The sequence below is a fragment of the Pezoporus flaviventris genome, unplaced genomic scaffold (assembly GCF_033815535.1).
Source record: "Pezoporus flaviventris isolate CSIRO_AGI_PZ_B2104156 unplaced genomic scaffold, CSIRO_AGI_Pfla_v1 ptg000041l, whole genome shotgun sequence".
Classification (NCBI taxonomy): domain Eukaryota; kingdom Metazoa; phylum Chordata; class Aves; order Psittaciformes; family Psittacidae; genus Pezoporus; species Pezoporus flaviventris.
The window spans coordinates 1,687,849-1,701,719 of NW_026892589.1; the positions used below are offsets into that span (position 1 = coordinate 1,687,849).

Below are 13,871 nucleotides of genomic sequence, written 5' to 3' on the forward strand. Positions count from 1 at the left end.
AGTTTGGTGGTGGGAGCAGCCGAAGGCATTGCTCCTGCAGCTGGGTTTTACACCGCTGCTCTATCACCTCACACGTGCGTGTGGCAGGAATAACGTGTTTAACATTCCTGCCTGCACCGTGCTGAAGTCTCCCGACCATAACGTGGCACAGACATCCTCCCCGAGTGTGCTGAATTACCTTCATTAAAGATATAAATGGAACAGCAGCCACATTTGCTCCAACATACATTTCATTCCACACCTCGGTACTTAAAATAACGATCTGCATTCAAGCGGCAGGCTTTGACAGCTCAACTCCAACTGCTCCGCGGGCAGGGCAGGCAGCAGCTCGGCCCTCCTCACCCTCACTTGATGGGCTTCGTGTCATTAACTGCCACATTTCCTGCTTGTAAAAGCCAGAACCGGCACCCCGAGGCAGGAGGGGATGAAGAGAGCTGCTGGCAAGGGGCTGGGGGACAGCCAGGACGGCGGAGCAGCTCCTCATCCTGTCCTCAGCCCGTAACAGCATTCCTTGCTCTGAAGTGACACCTGAAGCACAAAGATGGTTTTGCAAGGCACTACCAGCCCCTGACAGCAAAGCGCAGAGGTTCAGAGCAGAGAACCCTCTCAGTTGTGTGCCACAGTGGCTGCCACAGAGCTCAGCCTGCCACTGAAACCATAACCACCTGAACCCGGAGCGGGAGGCATCACTTCAGCACCCTCCACCGTAGCTCTGGGCTCTCCCATGAGCACAGCCACAGCACAGGGTGTCAGATCTACCCGGTGAGATGCTGGAGGAATACGTGGAGAGCTGCTTTACAAACAGAGGGAGCACTGCAAGGCTGTTTCTCTGCAGAGCAGGAATTTATGTGCTCTACTAAGAAGGGAGCGCTCGGGATTTATCAGCAGAGCGGTTTAAGTAAACAGCACTAAACACTGAAAACTCAGCAGCCAGTGGCTCGAACGGAGCCATTCCAGCCCGGGTTATTGGCATCATCATTTTCTCCAGGGGAGACATCGCATTTGGCATCTCTTAACAGGGTTTGCATTATTTATTAAGCCGCACCAAGAGTCATTTCCAAGCAGCAGGCAACGGGACAATTTATTTCAGTGCACAACCTTTCTGTCAGGTTTCACAAGTGCTCCCGAGCCAGCGAGTCAATAAAGCAACCAGGGAACAAGCACAGGGGTTACGGGATCCCCCCCGTGTGGGTGACGAGGAGGGAGGCCAAGCAGTGCAAGAACTGGGTGCCAGAGGGTGCAAGCATCCTGCATGGAAAGAGCTGAGCAGGGAGGGAAGCGACTCCCAAACCCAGTGGCAGAGGCTGATGCTTGGCTTCCATCCAGGTGGAAAGTGGGGGGTAAAAGGGCTTTTTTTGGCAGTTAAGATTCTGGTTCCTCACGTGAGAAGCTCTCCTCAGACAACAGGGAGGTGGCCAAACTGCATTGGGCAGAACCTGGCTCTCCCTGGGGCAGCAGAGATCTCACCTCCTTGCTGTCACAACCACACACCACTGGAGCTTCAGGCAGGGTCAGGCTGGGGAAGAAGGGCACCTACAAGTGACTGGAGGACGTTAAGGCAGCATTCAGCAGCTCAGCCCAGAGAAAACCCTTCACACCAGTCCCCCCATACCCCTCCTCAGTGCAGGCACCCCGCAGGAGGCACAGCACTGGGCTGATGTGTGACCTTGATGAAAGGGTAACACCTATAGAACATTTTATTGCACCAATTTACCCTTCAGGAAGGCAGAAAATGGCTTTTCACCTCAGGGGATCACTTTGCCCAGTGTTAGCTGTGTGTTGGGAGGTGAGGAGGGAGCCAGGCCCCTGCTGTGGTGATGTGACAGCCTCAAAGACCAGGCAGAAAAGGGCACCAAGCCCCGGGCAGATGCGTTCAGGCTCCATGCGTGATGTCCTTGCTTTTCAGAAGCAATGAGAGGATGGGAGACCTTTCCACTGGAAGATGGCAGAAGGGAGAAGCAGGGTGCTGAACTCCACTAACCCCTGGGAAACAAGGCATGGAGAGGCTGTATCTACTCCTCATCCCAGCAGGAGATGACCAAACCACCCACCAACAACGGTTTACAGCTGAAATGGAGGTAACTTAGACTGCAGACCACATTTATTTCACCTGCTGGACGTGAATGATAACAGGAGTGCCACAGACAACCATTTATCTGGATTTAAAGCCCATTTGGAGCAAACAGGGAATCAAATATGCACTATTCTGGGTTTTTTCCAACACAAAGTGATGTCAAACACCTTCCCTGCCACAAGACAGGGCTGTAAAAGTTATTTTTATTTACTAATGCTACACGACATCTCCATAATGAGCTTTTAATTAAAACCTATTTCTGTTAACCACTGAGGAGGCCAAAAACGCACCCAGGCGTGAGGAGGCAGATGGTGCAGCCAAGCACACTGCGTGGTGTCTGCCCAAGGCAGAGCCAGAGCAGGGCACAGGGACAAGAAGCTGCTGTGGCAATGGCCAGCCAGCACTGAGGAGTGGGAGAGGTGGAGGGGACAACAACCAGTGACGTCCCAAAGCCTCCCCTCGCTCCAAGTTGTGTCAGGACCTGAACACAGGAGAAGGACCCCCAAGAGGCTCAGAGAAGGGTTTTGCTCACACAGGGAGCTCTGGATTCCTGTGCCAAGGTAATGCCATGGTGCTGCTGCCACACGGTCTGCATTACAGCACCTTCTCCCCATCCCAGGACATGCACAGGAGCAATCCCAAGCCAAACCCGATGGACACGGGGCATTCCAGCACAAGCCTGGCCTGCTCTGATGCTCCTTGGCATGCTGATGACTCTGAAAACACACAGCTTGCCCCAGGGAAAGCCAAGCCAGACTTTAAGGAGACAGTGCCCTGAGCCCCTTGGGCAAGGGCAAGTTTAACTCTGAATGAAGCAAGGTGAAGCCATGTATGCTGCCAGTCCCATGGGCTGTTTGATTTTCATAGAATCCCAGCTTGGTTTGGGTTGAAGGGACCTTAAAGCTCCTCCAGTTCCAACCCCTGCCACGGGCAGGGACCCCTTCCACTAGAGCAGCTTGCTCCAAGCCCCTGTGTCCGACCTGGCCTTGAACACTGCCAGGGATGGGGCAGCCACAGCTTCTCTGGGCACCCTGTGCCAGCGCCTCAGCACCCTCACAGGGAAGAGCTTCTGCCTCAGAGCTCATCTCAGTCTCCCCTCTGGCAGGTTAAAGCCATTCTCCCTTTTCCTGTCCCTACATCCCTTGTCCCAAGCCCCTCTCCAGCTTTCCTGCAGCCCCTTCAGGCACTGGAGCTGCTCTCAGGTCTCCCCTTCAGGAGCCTTCTCTTCTCCATGCTGAAAAAGCCCAGCTCTCTCAGCCTGGCTCCAGAGCAGAGTGGCTCCAGGCTCATTTGCTATCAGAGTGCTGCCTCCCAGCTTCCAGTAGATTATTTGCAGGGCTGTTTCTTTGTTCAAGCACTTCTCATTTCAAAAACCACCACTTGAAAGAAATTGCCTGTGCATAGAAAATAAAAATAACTAAAAAGAGGTATTAAACAGTGTCAAAACCAGAGTCTGCGCAGCAAGAGAGGAAGATTTTCTGTCCCGAATGCCTGTCTCCTTCCCCTTCACATGAACACACCTCCCCTGGACTAAGCAGACTGAGGACTGACAGTGGGTTTTGGACCATCTTCGAAGGGAACTGGGGAACATGGGGGGTCATAACCAGCTTAGAAGGAGCTGCAGTGGGATACAGGGAGTGTTGCGGATGCAGGGGAAGCAGAGGGGAGCCACAGAGAATCCGTGTTCATACACAGCCCTGTGTGACTTGTGCAGAGCTGAGCTGTACCAAGCAAGACAGTGCTGACAAACTCATTCCCAAGCGACACTGCTGTGAGTTCTTAGGGGGCATAAACCCCTCCAAGACCCCAAGATGAGACAAGAGCTCTCACCTGCCACATCTCCTGTAGCAAGAGACCAGCAGCAACCAGACAGCACAGACCCCCAGGATCAGGGCAGGAACCAGAGCACTGACCTGACCGCTGGTACCCAACAACTTCCTGGAGGTCATTCTGTAGCTGAGGGCCTTTATTTCCTCTCAGCTTCTCAAAGCAGCTCCTACTGCCCATGGATTCCTCTTTTCCACTTAACTTACAGCAGCCCAGCAGCCCCAGAGCTCACTGCCCCTACCAGCACGACCACACTGCTGCTAAACGTGTAACCAGGGATGGATGGATCCTTATACAACCCCTTTCCAAGTATCCTGCAACACAGAGGAAGCTGAGGGCACTCTGCTCCCTGCTTCTTTTCTCTTGCCTTTTTACTGTGCTGCAGTGACTGGATAGAGCTCAAAACTCAACCCCCATTTACTGCACCAGCTCTTACTCAGAAACGTATTTGGGCACAGATTTTCCGCACCAAATCCTGGCTTGCTCCTGGTTCAGAGGATGAGCTTTAGCAGCTCAGCTACACAACAACCTGCATCTGATGAGAGACTAAAGCTTGGCCACATGCTGCTCAGATGGGGTCTTGCCTACTCACAAGTGAACAGAGAAGCTTTACAACCAACCTTATCTTCCCAGCCCTGCACTGAGTGGGGCACTGGGCTAAGAAGATCCCTTCCAGCCTCTGGACAGAGGGGAACAGCTTAAGCACTGAAGCAGTAACAGGATGCGCGTTCTGACCAGCAAATACATCACTCCAAACCTGCATCTCCTTGCTGCTGCAGCACTGAAGGTTGGCTGTAAAGCTTTTCCATCCAGTTTTCATGTAAGACCCACAGAAGCTGCTGCTGTCAAAGGACTGTGGATGTGATGCAGCCAACTGCACCTCAGTGAGTGCCCATCCCTGCAGAGGCTTCAGGCCCACTTTCACACACGGGCATGATGGAAAGGGTTAAATCAAACACATACCCTTCAGAATCCCAGCTTGGTTTGGGTTGGAAGAGACCTTAAAGCTCCTCCAGCTCCAACCCCTGCCACGGGCAAGGACACCTTCCACTAGAGCAGCTTGCTCCAAGCCCCTGTGTCCAACCTGGCCTTGAACACTGCCAGGGATGGGGCAGCCACAGCTTCTCTGGGCACCCTGTGCCAGCACCTCAGCACCCTCACAGGGAAGAGCTTCTGCCTAAGAGCTCATCTCAGTCTCCTCTCTGGCAGGTTAAGGCTTTCAGGAAAGGTGCTGTGGCTCAGAAACAGTGCCAACCACCCGACTGACTGCTGCAAGAGGAAGAAATGGGCAAAGACATGTGCAAGACCAAAGGGAAGACTGCTCTGTTCTCCTATCAGCCAGGGAACTTGGCTCTAGGAGCAAAAAACCCTGCACATCAGTACGTGTGAGACCAACCTGACCCCAGCCAACACCACCCCATGGGAGGCACAGGACGGACGGTGCCTTGGAAGAGGTGGGCTCAAGATGTTATGCTAGAGATAACACATAACCAACCTCTCATGTCGAGAGGCACCAACGAAACCACCTCACTCCGCCACACCAACCACCTCCATCTGGTTCAGGGTCACCATCAGCAAGCTGCTCCATTGGGGTGACACTGGCAGAGGAGACCACCAGGCATGACATGACCTTGGGAAGGTGAAGCAGCCAGGGACTGGTTTAACCCTGGGATTTAAGAGCTATGCAAATGCCTCTCCTTCCTCAAGAGGCTCTCAATTAATGAGGTGTGAGGCTCAAGCAGCTGCGCTGGAGGTAACAGAAAGGAAGACACTCACTTTGTGATTTCCCCAAACAAATTACAAGTGGTTAAAGTGAAAGCCCAACTGTGATTATTGAGCTCCATCGCTGCCTTAGCGAGATTAAAATTTCATTTCTATGAATTATTTTAGATTTAGCCTCAATTTAGAGCCATTATTTGCAGAGCAAACAGATGCAAAGCAGGTTTAATCTCCAAATACACAGCTGGGCATTTGCACAGGGAAGGCTGAAGAATTAATACAGGAAGAATAAGGAGCATCCCTGCAGCGATGGAGGTGTGGGTGGGGTCAGGAGAAGAGGAACAAGAGCTGGGGCTCAGTTTGCACCAAGTCACCTTCAGCCCAGCCTCAAGCACCAGGTCTCACAGCCCGTGTTCACCCCTTGTGGGCTCAGGCCTCTGCTGTCCCTGCCTCGAGGTGGGGATGTCGCCTCTGTCCTGCATGGTGGAAGTGGCAGTTCTAAGCGGTGACAGCCCAGAACACTCCAGAGCTCTGCAATGGAGTTTAAAGGGTAAAACAAAGAGCAGTTATATTAACCCCACACAGAGAAGCTTTGATTGCTCACCTGTATCTACCAGCAGTGTGATCAATACCTGTCCAGGAAGCCACTGGTTTGAGCTACACTGACAATCAGCACACACAGTGTCAGCAACCCCAGAGTGGCCCCACACCCCCTGGACCACTCACCAGCTTTTGGAGAAGGAAAAGAGGATGGAAGCAGTATGATAAATGCTCAAGCAAGGCTGTGAGTGCAGAGGCAGCGCATGGAGATGAGCAGAGGCTTTGTGATGGGGCAGAGGGGGGACAGGGACCTTTGAAAGCAGACAGGACAGAGCACGTGCTAGGGTGACAGAAATCAGCCTGCTCTGCCTCAGCTGCAGCCTCTGCTTCCCCAGGACCTGCACCATGGCATGTGGAGGATGTAGCAGGGAGCAGCAACTTCCAACTGCCCCATCCTGCTCTGGACACCCACCTCACAGCTTCCCCCACGGCTGCTGGGCAGCCTGGGATGAAGCTGAGGTGTCAGCTTGGATCAAGCAGCAAAACCATTCCTGCTCCCTTCCCCTGTCTGCTCTTTACCATGGGCTTTGAAGCCCAAAGCAGGGAGCAGGCTCCAGCACCAGGTACACAACAAAACCCAACCAGAGGCACAACCCTGAGACTACAGACTCACAGTGGAATCACTGAGCTCCTCAGGTGGCAGGGGACAAGCACAAAAAGCCAAGAGGTAGCAGCGATTCCCCCTGCCTGGCTTGGCAGGGAGCAGAATGCCCCCAGGAGCAAGCTGCCAATGAGATCTCCATCCCTGTCACCATGAGGTACCATTGACAGCTCACAAAACACATCTCAAGAACCCCCAGAGATCACACACAAGACTCCCGCTGCACCTCCTGCCACTAATGTTCTGATGGGTTCCCCCTCCCCAGCCTCCAGCTGGGTCAGGAATTCTCCTTCCCATCCCAAAGGACCCACCACACCATGCCTGGGCTCACCACACTGCTTGCTCCACTCCCACCTCACCCTGCAAACCTTGGGATAGGGGCTGGATCCCTTCAGGAGGAGCATGGTCCCCCTCCTCTTGGACTTTCAGGTGGGACAGCCAAGCCCACCACGGGCACAAGCTCTGCTCCTGGCTCCAGGTCTCACCATGGTGAGGACCACAGCAAGCCCTTCCCTGGGCCACTGTCCCATCCCATCTCCTCCCTCACCTGAGCCCCAGTGACTGATCCAACCTCAAGCCTTGGGTTTGGCGTGTTGCTGCAGACTCAGCAAGCCAAGAGCTTTCCTCAGAGCCCTGTGGGACAAAGATGAGGACAGAGGCCTGGCCAGGGAGCTGGGCTGCTTGAATACCACTGGAGTTAAACACACACCTCACCTGCATGCAGCCTGCACCAGCCCCATCTGCATCCCAACGACTTCCCCTGTGAAGGGCACCACCTGAATCCCCAGTGCCAGGAGGCCACATCCCTCAGGCACCAGCTCCAACAGGACCATACCCACAGCTCAGGAGCTCCCAAAGGGCTGGCGAAGCCCACCTGCAGCAGTGAAGCTTTTGGGGCAGGAACCTCCCCAAGGAGTCATCAAAAGAGGCATGAGTTGGGTGGTCAAATCCCACCTGAGAGCACTGCCTTATCCCTGATCCCAGCATGAAACAAGTGGCCACATCCTTAAGGAAACACGTAAGGACTGACTTTTCATCACACATTATCACTGGCACACTTGGAACAACCATGCAAGCCCAGAGCCAGGCCACTCAAACCCTCCTGGCAGCGTAATGGGCACAGCCACTGCCCAAACTAAACCCTTAATCCCTAAGGACGGCAGAAAGCTCTTCAGAGCTGACAACAGAGCAAGGAAACCCGCAGTGACAGCCAGCCCTGCTCACACACACGGGAATTCCACCACGACTGGGGTCAGGCTCCTGGAATAGGAGCTATTAAATGGAGTTAAACTGCGTGGAGGTGCCTCTGCACGGTCCCATCCTTCCAGAGGCGCTGAGAACACAGCGACAACCAAGGGAAAACCCCACACCAGGACACGACCCCCGACCCCCCCTGCCCTCGGGCTAGAGCTGGGAACTGCCGAGAAGGTGGAAAACTCCTTCCTGTGTGTTTGTGGAGCGCCTGGAGTGGATCCCCTTGGATTTAAGCCTGGCCAAGCAGGACACTGCGAGCCTCGGGCTCCTTGGGACAGCCAGTAACGCACACGGGGTGACTTCAGCTGTGACAGTGGGATAACCATGGGTTGTAACCAGGATAAACCTGAGTTATAACCGGGATAGACCCCAGTTATAACCGGGATAAACCTGAGTTATAACCGGGATAAACCTGAGTTATAACTGGGATAGACCCCAGTTATAACCGGGATAAACCTGAGTTATAACCGGGATAAACCTGAGTTATAACTGGGATAGACCCGAGTTATAACTGGGATAGACCTCAGTTATAACCGGGATAGACCCGTTATAACCGGGATAAACCTCAGTTATAACCGGGATAAACCTCAGTTATAACCGGGATAAACCTCAGTTATAACCGGGATAAACCTCAGTTATAACCGGGATAGACCTGAGTTATAGCCGGGACAGACCTCAGTTATAACCGGGATAAACCTCAGTTATAGCCGGGATAGACCTCAGTTATAACCGGGATAAACCTCAGTTATAACCGGGATAAACCTCAGTTATAGCCGGGATAAACCCCAGTTATAGCCAGGATAATCCCCAGTTATAACCGGGATAGACCCGAGTTATAACTGGGATAAACCCGAGTTATAACCGGGATAAACCTCAGTTATAGCCGGGATAAACCTGAGTTATAATCAGGATAGACCTCAGTTATAGCTGGGATAAACCTGAGTTATAACCAGGATAAACCTGAGTTATAACCAGGACAAACCCGGGCTATAACCGGGATAACCCTCGGCTCCAACCGGGACAAACCCCACTTCCAAGCCAGACCCCCAGCCCAACACCCGGTCCCGCAGGCCCCAGGCCGCAGCCCCCGCTCCCACCAGCGGCCCGAGCGCACACCCGGGCTTGGCCCCGCTGCCGGCCCACGGGAGGCGGCAGGAGGGTCGCGGCCCACCCCAGTGACCCCCCCTCCCCTCACCGGGAGCCCCGTCCCGCCCCGTCACCTCGCAGCTGAACTCCATCTCGGCGTCCATGGTGGCGATGCGCACGGTGAACGTCTTGGGCTGCTTCCTCTTGAGCGAGCTGAAGCTCATGCGGGACGCGATGGCCCCGGCCATGGCGGGGTACCTCAGCGCGGCGGCAGCGCCATGGCGGCGCCCGGCCCTCCTCCCCGCCGACCCGGCAGCACCGCCCCGACCCCGCCCTCGCCGCAACCCTATTGGTCTCTCGCCGCTTTGGTCCCGCCTCGCCATGGCGTTTATCCAATAGAAAAGCGAGTGATGGGAGGGACGCGGCTGTGGTTGGGGAAAGTGGATGTCGCTCAAATGAGAGGGTGGGGAAGCGGCGCCCTCTTGTGGCAGGAGAGGCAGACTGCACGCCTCGCACTGGCCGGTGGCGCATGCGTGCGGTGGGGTGGAGATGGGCGCTAGGACCCTGCAGCGCGGGGCGGGGGGGTCCCGGTGAGGCGGGGAGCACAGGGGGAGCTGCCCCCCCCCCCTCCCCCCCCGGGGGTCCCGGTCCCTCCCCGGGTCCCGGCTCTGCCGCAGCGCCCCTGGTCCCGCTCCGGGCACCGGGAGGGGGCTCGGGAAGGCGGGGACAGGGGGCGGGACCGGAGCAACGGGGCTTGAAATGGGGCTGGGACCGGGATTGGAGCAGGGACAGCGGCACCGGGATAGCGGGGAGGGACCGGGATAACGGGACAGGGCTGGGAATGGAATCCGGACAAGGGCACTGAGACTGAGATAACGGGACGGGGACTGGTACAGAAGGACGGGATCGGTATGAGAACCGGGAAGAGGGGCGGGACTGGAAGCGGGACGCAGGGACCAAGACAGCGGGACTGGGAGAGCGGAACGGGAGTGGAACCGGGACAACGAGGAGGGACTGGGACCGAGACTGGAGCAGAAGCAAAGGCACCGGGACAGCGGGAAAGGTCTGGGACGGGGTCCGGGACAACGGGACAGGACTGGGACGGGAACCGCGACAAAGGGACTGGCACTGAGCTGACCTGACGGGACAGGAGCAGGGGGACAAGGGACGGGACTGGGACAGGGACGCCGGGACCAAGACGGCGGGACTGGGACAGCGGGACGGGAGCGGAATCGGGACAACGGGGCAGTGGCAACGGGAGTGGGACCGGGATAACGGGAAGGGAGAGGGACTAAAACCAGGATCAGGACAACGGTACCGGGAAAGGCACAGCGGGGCCGGGACAACGGGACCGGGAAAACAGGACGGGACCAGAGCCAGGGCAGCGGGACGGGACTTGGGCTGGAGCTGGGGCTGGGAAAACGGGACCGGGACAACGGGGCCGTGTAACGGGGCCAGGACTGGGTCCAGGACGGGGGTACCGGGAAGGGCTGAGCCCCCACCCCCCCTCGCCCCGCTCCCCCCCCGGCCCGTCCGCCCCCGCCATGGGGAGAACGGGCCCTCTGTGCCCGCGGACAATGCGGACATTGACGGGGCGCGGCCCCCCCGTGTCCCCGCAGCACCCCCATGGCAGGAGCCGACGAGGCCCCCCCCCGCCGCCCCCCACAGCCCGCGGGCCCGGACACCACGGTGGGTACGGGGGGGGGATTGGGGGAGCCAAGGGGGGCCGGAGGTGCGGGCATGGGGAGGTACCGGGGACAATGGGAGATGGGGAGGGGGGGGTCATGAGGAGCTATGGGGGGGGGCAACGGGGGGTATGGAGGTGGGGGGGCAATGGGGGCTGGATGGGGGCAGAGGAAGCCATAGGGGACAATAAGGGCTAGGGGGCTATGGAAGGTCATGGGAGGGTGTGGAAGGGCAATGGCAGCTATGGGGGATCAATGGGGCTGGATGAGGGCAGGGGAAGCCATGGGGGGCAATGGGGGCTGAGTTCAGGCAGGGGAAGTTATAGGGGGCAATAGGTGCTAGGGGGCACCCAAGGGTTCTATGGGGTGCTGGGGGACCCGTGAGGAGCTATTGGGGGATATAGGGATGGGCCAGGGGAGCTCTGGGGGGGTCACTGCGGGGTGGGGGTGCCTGGGAGGGAGCCGAGGGGTCTGGGGGGGGGGGTCCGGAGTCCCTGAACTTGCTGAAGCCCCTGCCCAGCCCTGCCGGGCCGTGCCGCGGGTCCACGCCTTCGGGAAGGGGGGACAGGCGCTGCGCAGGGACCCCCGCGCCCCCCCCGCCATGCGGGGCTGGCTGCGCAAGCAGGTGGGGGGTGAGGGGGGGGCTGTGGGGTCTGGGGGGGGGGCTGAGGGGGGAGTCTGTGGGGCTTGGGGTCTGGTGGGGATGTGGGGTTTGGGGGGCTGGGGTGGGGGTTATGGGGTGGGAGGGGTCTGGGGGGCTGAGGGGGGAGGGTTTGAGATCGGGGAGGACTGGGGTGGGGAGTACGGGGTATGAGGGGCTGGGGGGGGCTGAGGTGGGGGTATGGGAAGTGGGGGTCCGCAGTGGTGGGGATCGTGTTGGGGCTCTGGGGTGTTAGGGGTCTTTGGTCGGGTTATGGGGCGTCTGGAGTGGGGGTGCTGTGGTGTTACGGTGTTTGGGGCATCAGAAGGGGTTTGGGGGTCTCCGGGGGTGACGGGTTTGGGGCGGCCTCACCCCTATGCTCCCCCACCCTCGGCCCCAGGACAGCTCCGGGCTGCGTCTGTGGAAGCGGCGCTGGTTTGTGCTGGTCGATCTCTGCCTCTACTACTACAGGGGTGAGAGGGGCTGGGGGGCACCTGCGGCCCTGTGGAGGTTGGGGGTCCATGGGGACCATCAGAGATCCTTAGGGATTGGGGTCCCTGAGGGGGCTGAAGGAGTCGGGGGAGAGAGGTTTGGTGGGACCCATAGGAGGTCCCTGACATCCCCCCATTGATGCTGGGGGGTCTCAGGGTGCTGATGGGGCCCCCCCCATTGAGACCCCTCTGCCCCCCCTCAGACAGCAGCGAGCAGCGAGTGCGGGGCGGCCTCCCCCTGCCCGGCTACGAGATCCGCGTCCTGCCCCCTGCGCCCCGCGCCCCGCACGCCCCCCAGTTCCTCTTCACGGTCAGCATCGCTCCCTGGAGCCCCACAGCCGGGGGTGCCCTATGGGGAGGGCACACACAGAGGGTCCGGACCCCTCCGCCATGGGCACCCCCGTCCTCAGGCCGAGCACCCCGGGATGCGGACGTACTGCCTGGGGGCCGAGACAGCCGAGGAGCTGAACGCCTGGGTCTGCGCCCTGCGCCGGGGGGCATCGCCCCTGCTCCGGTGAGGGGGTACCAGGGGGCTGAGGCCATGGGGCCGCATGGGGGGGGGGGGGGGCTGAAGGGGGATTTTGTGGGCTTTGGGGAGGGGGCAGAGAGGGTTGGGGGGGGTCACAGTGGTTTGGGTATATTTAACCCCTTAACCCCTGTGCCAGCTCCCCACAGGAGCCCTGGGGTGCGGGACCCCCGTCCCCCCCGTTGCCCTCTCGGTGCCCCCACCTGCACCCTCCTTGCTGCACTTCGGGCCCTCCCCTGCCCCCCAGCAAGGTGAGCACTGAAGGGGGGGACCCCTCTGTTTAACCTGCCCCATGGTGACCCTCAGAGCAGCCTCCTGCACCCCAGCCTGTGGCACTTGGGGGCTGGAGTCTTCACCCCCCAGCCTAACACCGAGTGCCCCCCCGCTGCTCTGACACTCTCTGTCCTGGGGTCCCATCGGTACTGGGTGCCCCCGGGGGGGGGGTAAGGCCGGGGCGGCACCCCCACACCTCGGGGACTCCTGTGCCCCACCATGGGGGATTTGGGGGTCCCCGTATCCCACAGCAGAGACCCCAAACACCCCCTGCCTTAGCAGGGCACCCCAATGTACCCTCCCTGGGGGGGGGGTGGTTAACCCCCATAGGGACCCCATATAATCAGCCCCTCCAGCGCTGGGGGTCTCGTCCCGTCCTGCTCCCATCCCGCTCCCCAGGGCTGGGTGTGGGTGCTGGGGTAGGGCGAGAGGGCTGTGGTGTGCCGGGGGGGGGATATGGGGAGCCCATGGGGCGGGAGGGGGGTGCTATGGGGCGGACCCGCCGGTGCCCCGCCCCCTCACGCCGGTGCCCGCACCCCAGGAGGAGGCCCCGGCCCAGGGGAGGCGCTGCGGGACCCCCAGCACCGCGCACGGCGGGACCCGGACCCGGTCCCGGAGCCTCCGCGGGGCGCCCGAACCCGCGGGAGCCGCTGTCCACGCCTTCCGGCCACGCCCCGAGCTGACCACGCCCCCAATGGGGAGGAGCCAGCGGGAGCCGCGCCCTCCTGGAGCAGCGACCAATCAGCAGCCGCCTCCTCCGGCCGGCAGCGGGCGGGACGCAGCGGAGCATGACACCATTGTCAATCAGACGCCGGCTTCTCCAACGAACTCCTCTGATTGGCTGCTGCCCTTCCGGGGCACCGCCTCCCCTCCCGCAGCAGCCAATGAGACGTCGCCGAGGGGGCGAGAGGGGATGAGTGGGCGGGGCTCTCAGCGAGAAGGTGTGGCCGGGAGCGGGGCTCGGCGGCCAATCAGAATCACGCTCCTACAGGCCAGCTTCTGAGGGAGGGGCGGGGCGCCACGCCCCTGGAGGGCGTGGCCGGACTGAAAGGGGGCGTGGCGGGACTGGAAGGGGGCGTGGTCGGACTGAGATGG

The 13,871-nt window shown here is 59.4% G+C and overlaps 2 protein-coding genes across 7 annotated transcripts in view; one reads left to right on the forward strand and one right to left on the reverse strand.

The window, feature by feature from the left end:
* The window catches only part of NF2 (NF2, moesin-ezrin-radixin like (MERLIN) tumor suppressor), a 46,174-nt gene extending 36,708 nt beyond the window's left edge, over positions 1-9,466 (reverse strand). For all 6 annotated transcript variants that reach the window (XM_061465760.1, XM_061465759.1, XM_061465755.1 and 3 more), the window contains exon 1: positions 9,296-9,466. In XM_061465760.1, coding sequence (XP_061321744.1) covers positions 9,296-9,409 — 114 coding nt within the window. In that variant the 5' untranslated portion in view covers positions 9,410-9,466. The remainder of the gene's footprint in view (positions 1-9,295) is intronic.
* A 1,216-nt stretch (positions 9,467-10,682) lies between these two features.
* PLEKHA4 (pleckstrin homology domain containing A4) lies at positions 10,683-13,779 on the forward strand. Its single transcript, XM_061465672.1, has 7 exons — positions 10,683-10,850; positions 11,367-11,471; positions 11,887-11,959; positions 12,181-12,287; positions 12,388-12,491; positions 12,643-12,754; positions 13,318-13,779. Exons 1-7 carry the CDS (start codon positions 10,788-10,790, stop codon positions 13,777-13,779), a joined length of 1,026 nt encoding a protein of 341 aa, XP_061321656.1. The 5' UTR covers positions 10,683-10,787.
* Positions 13,780-13,871: the final 92 nt, after the last annotated feature.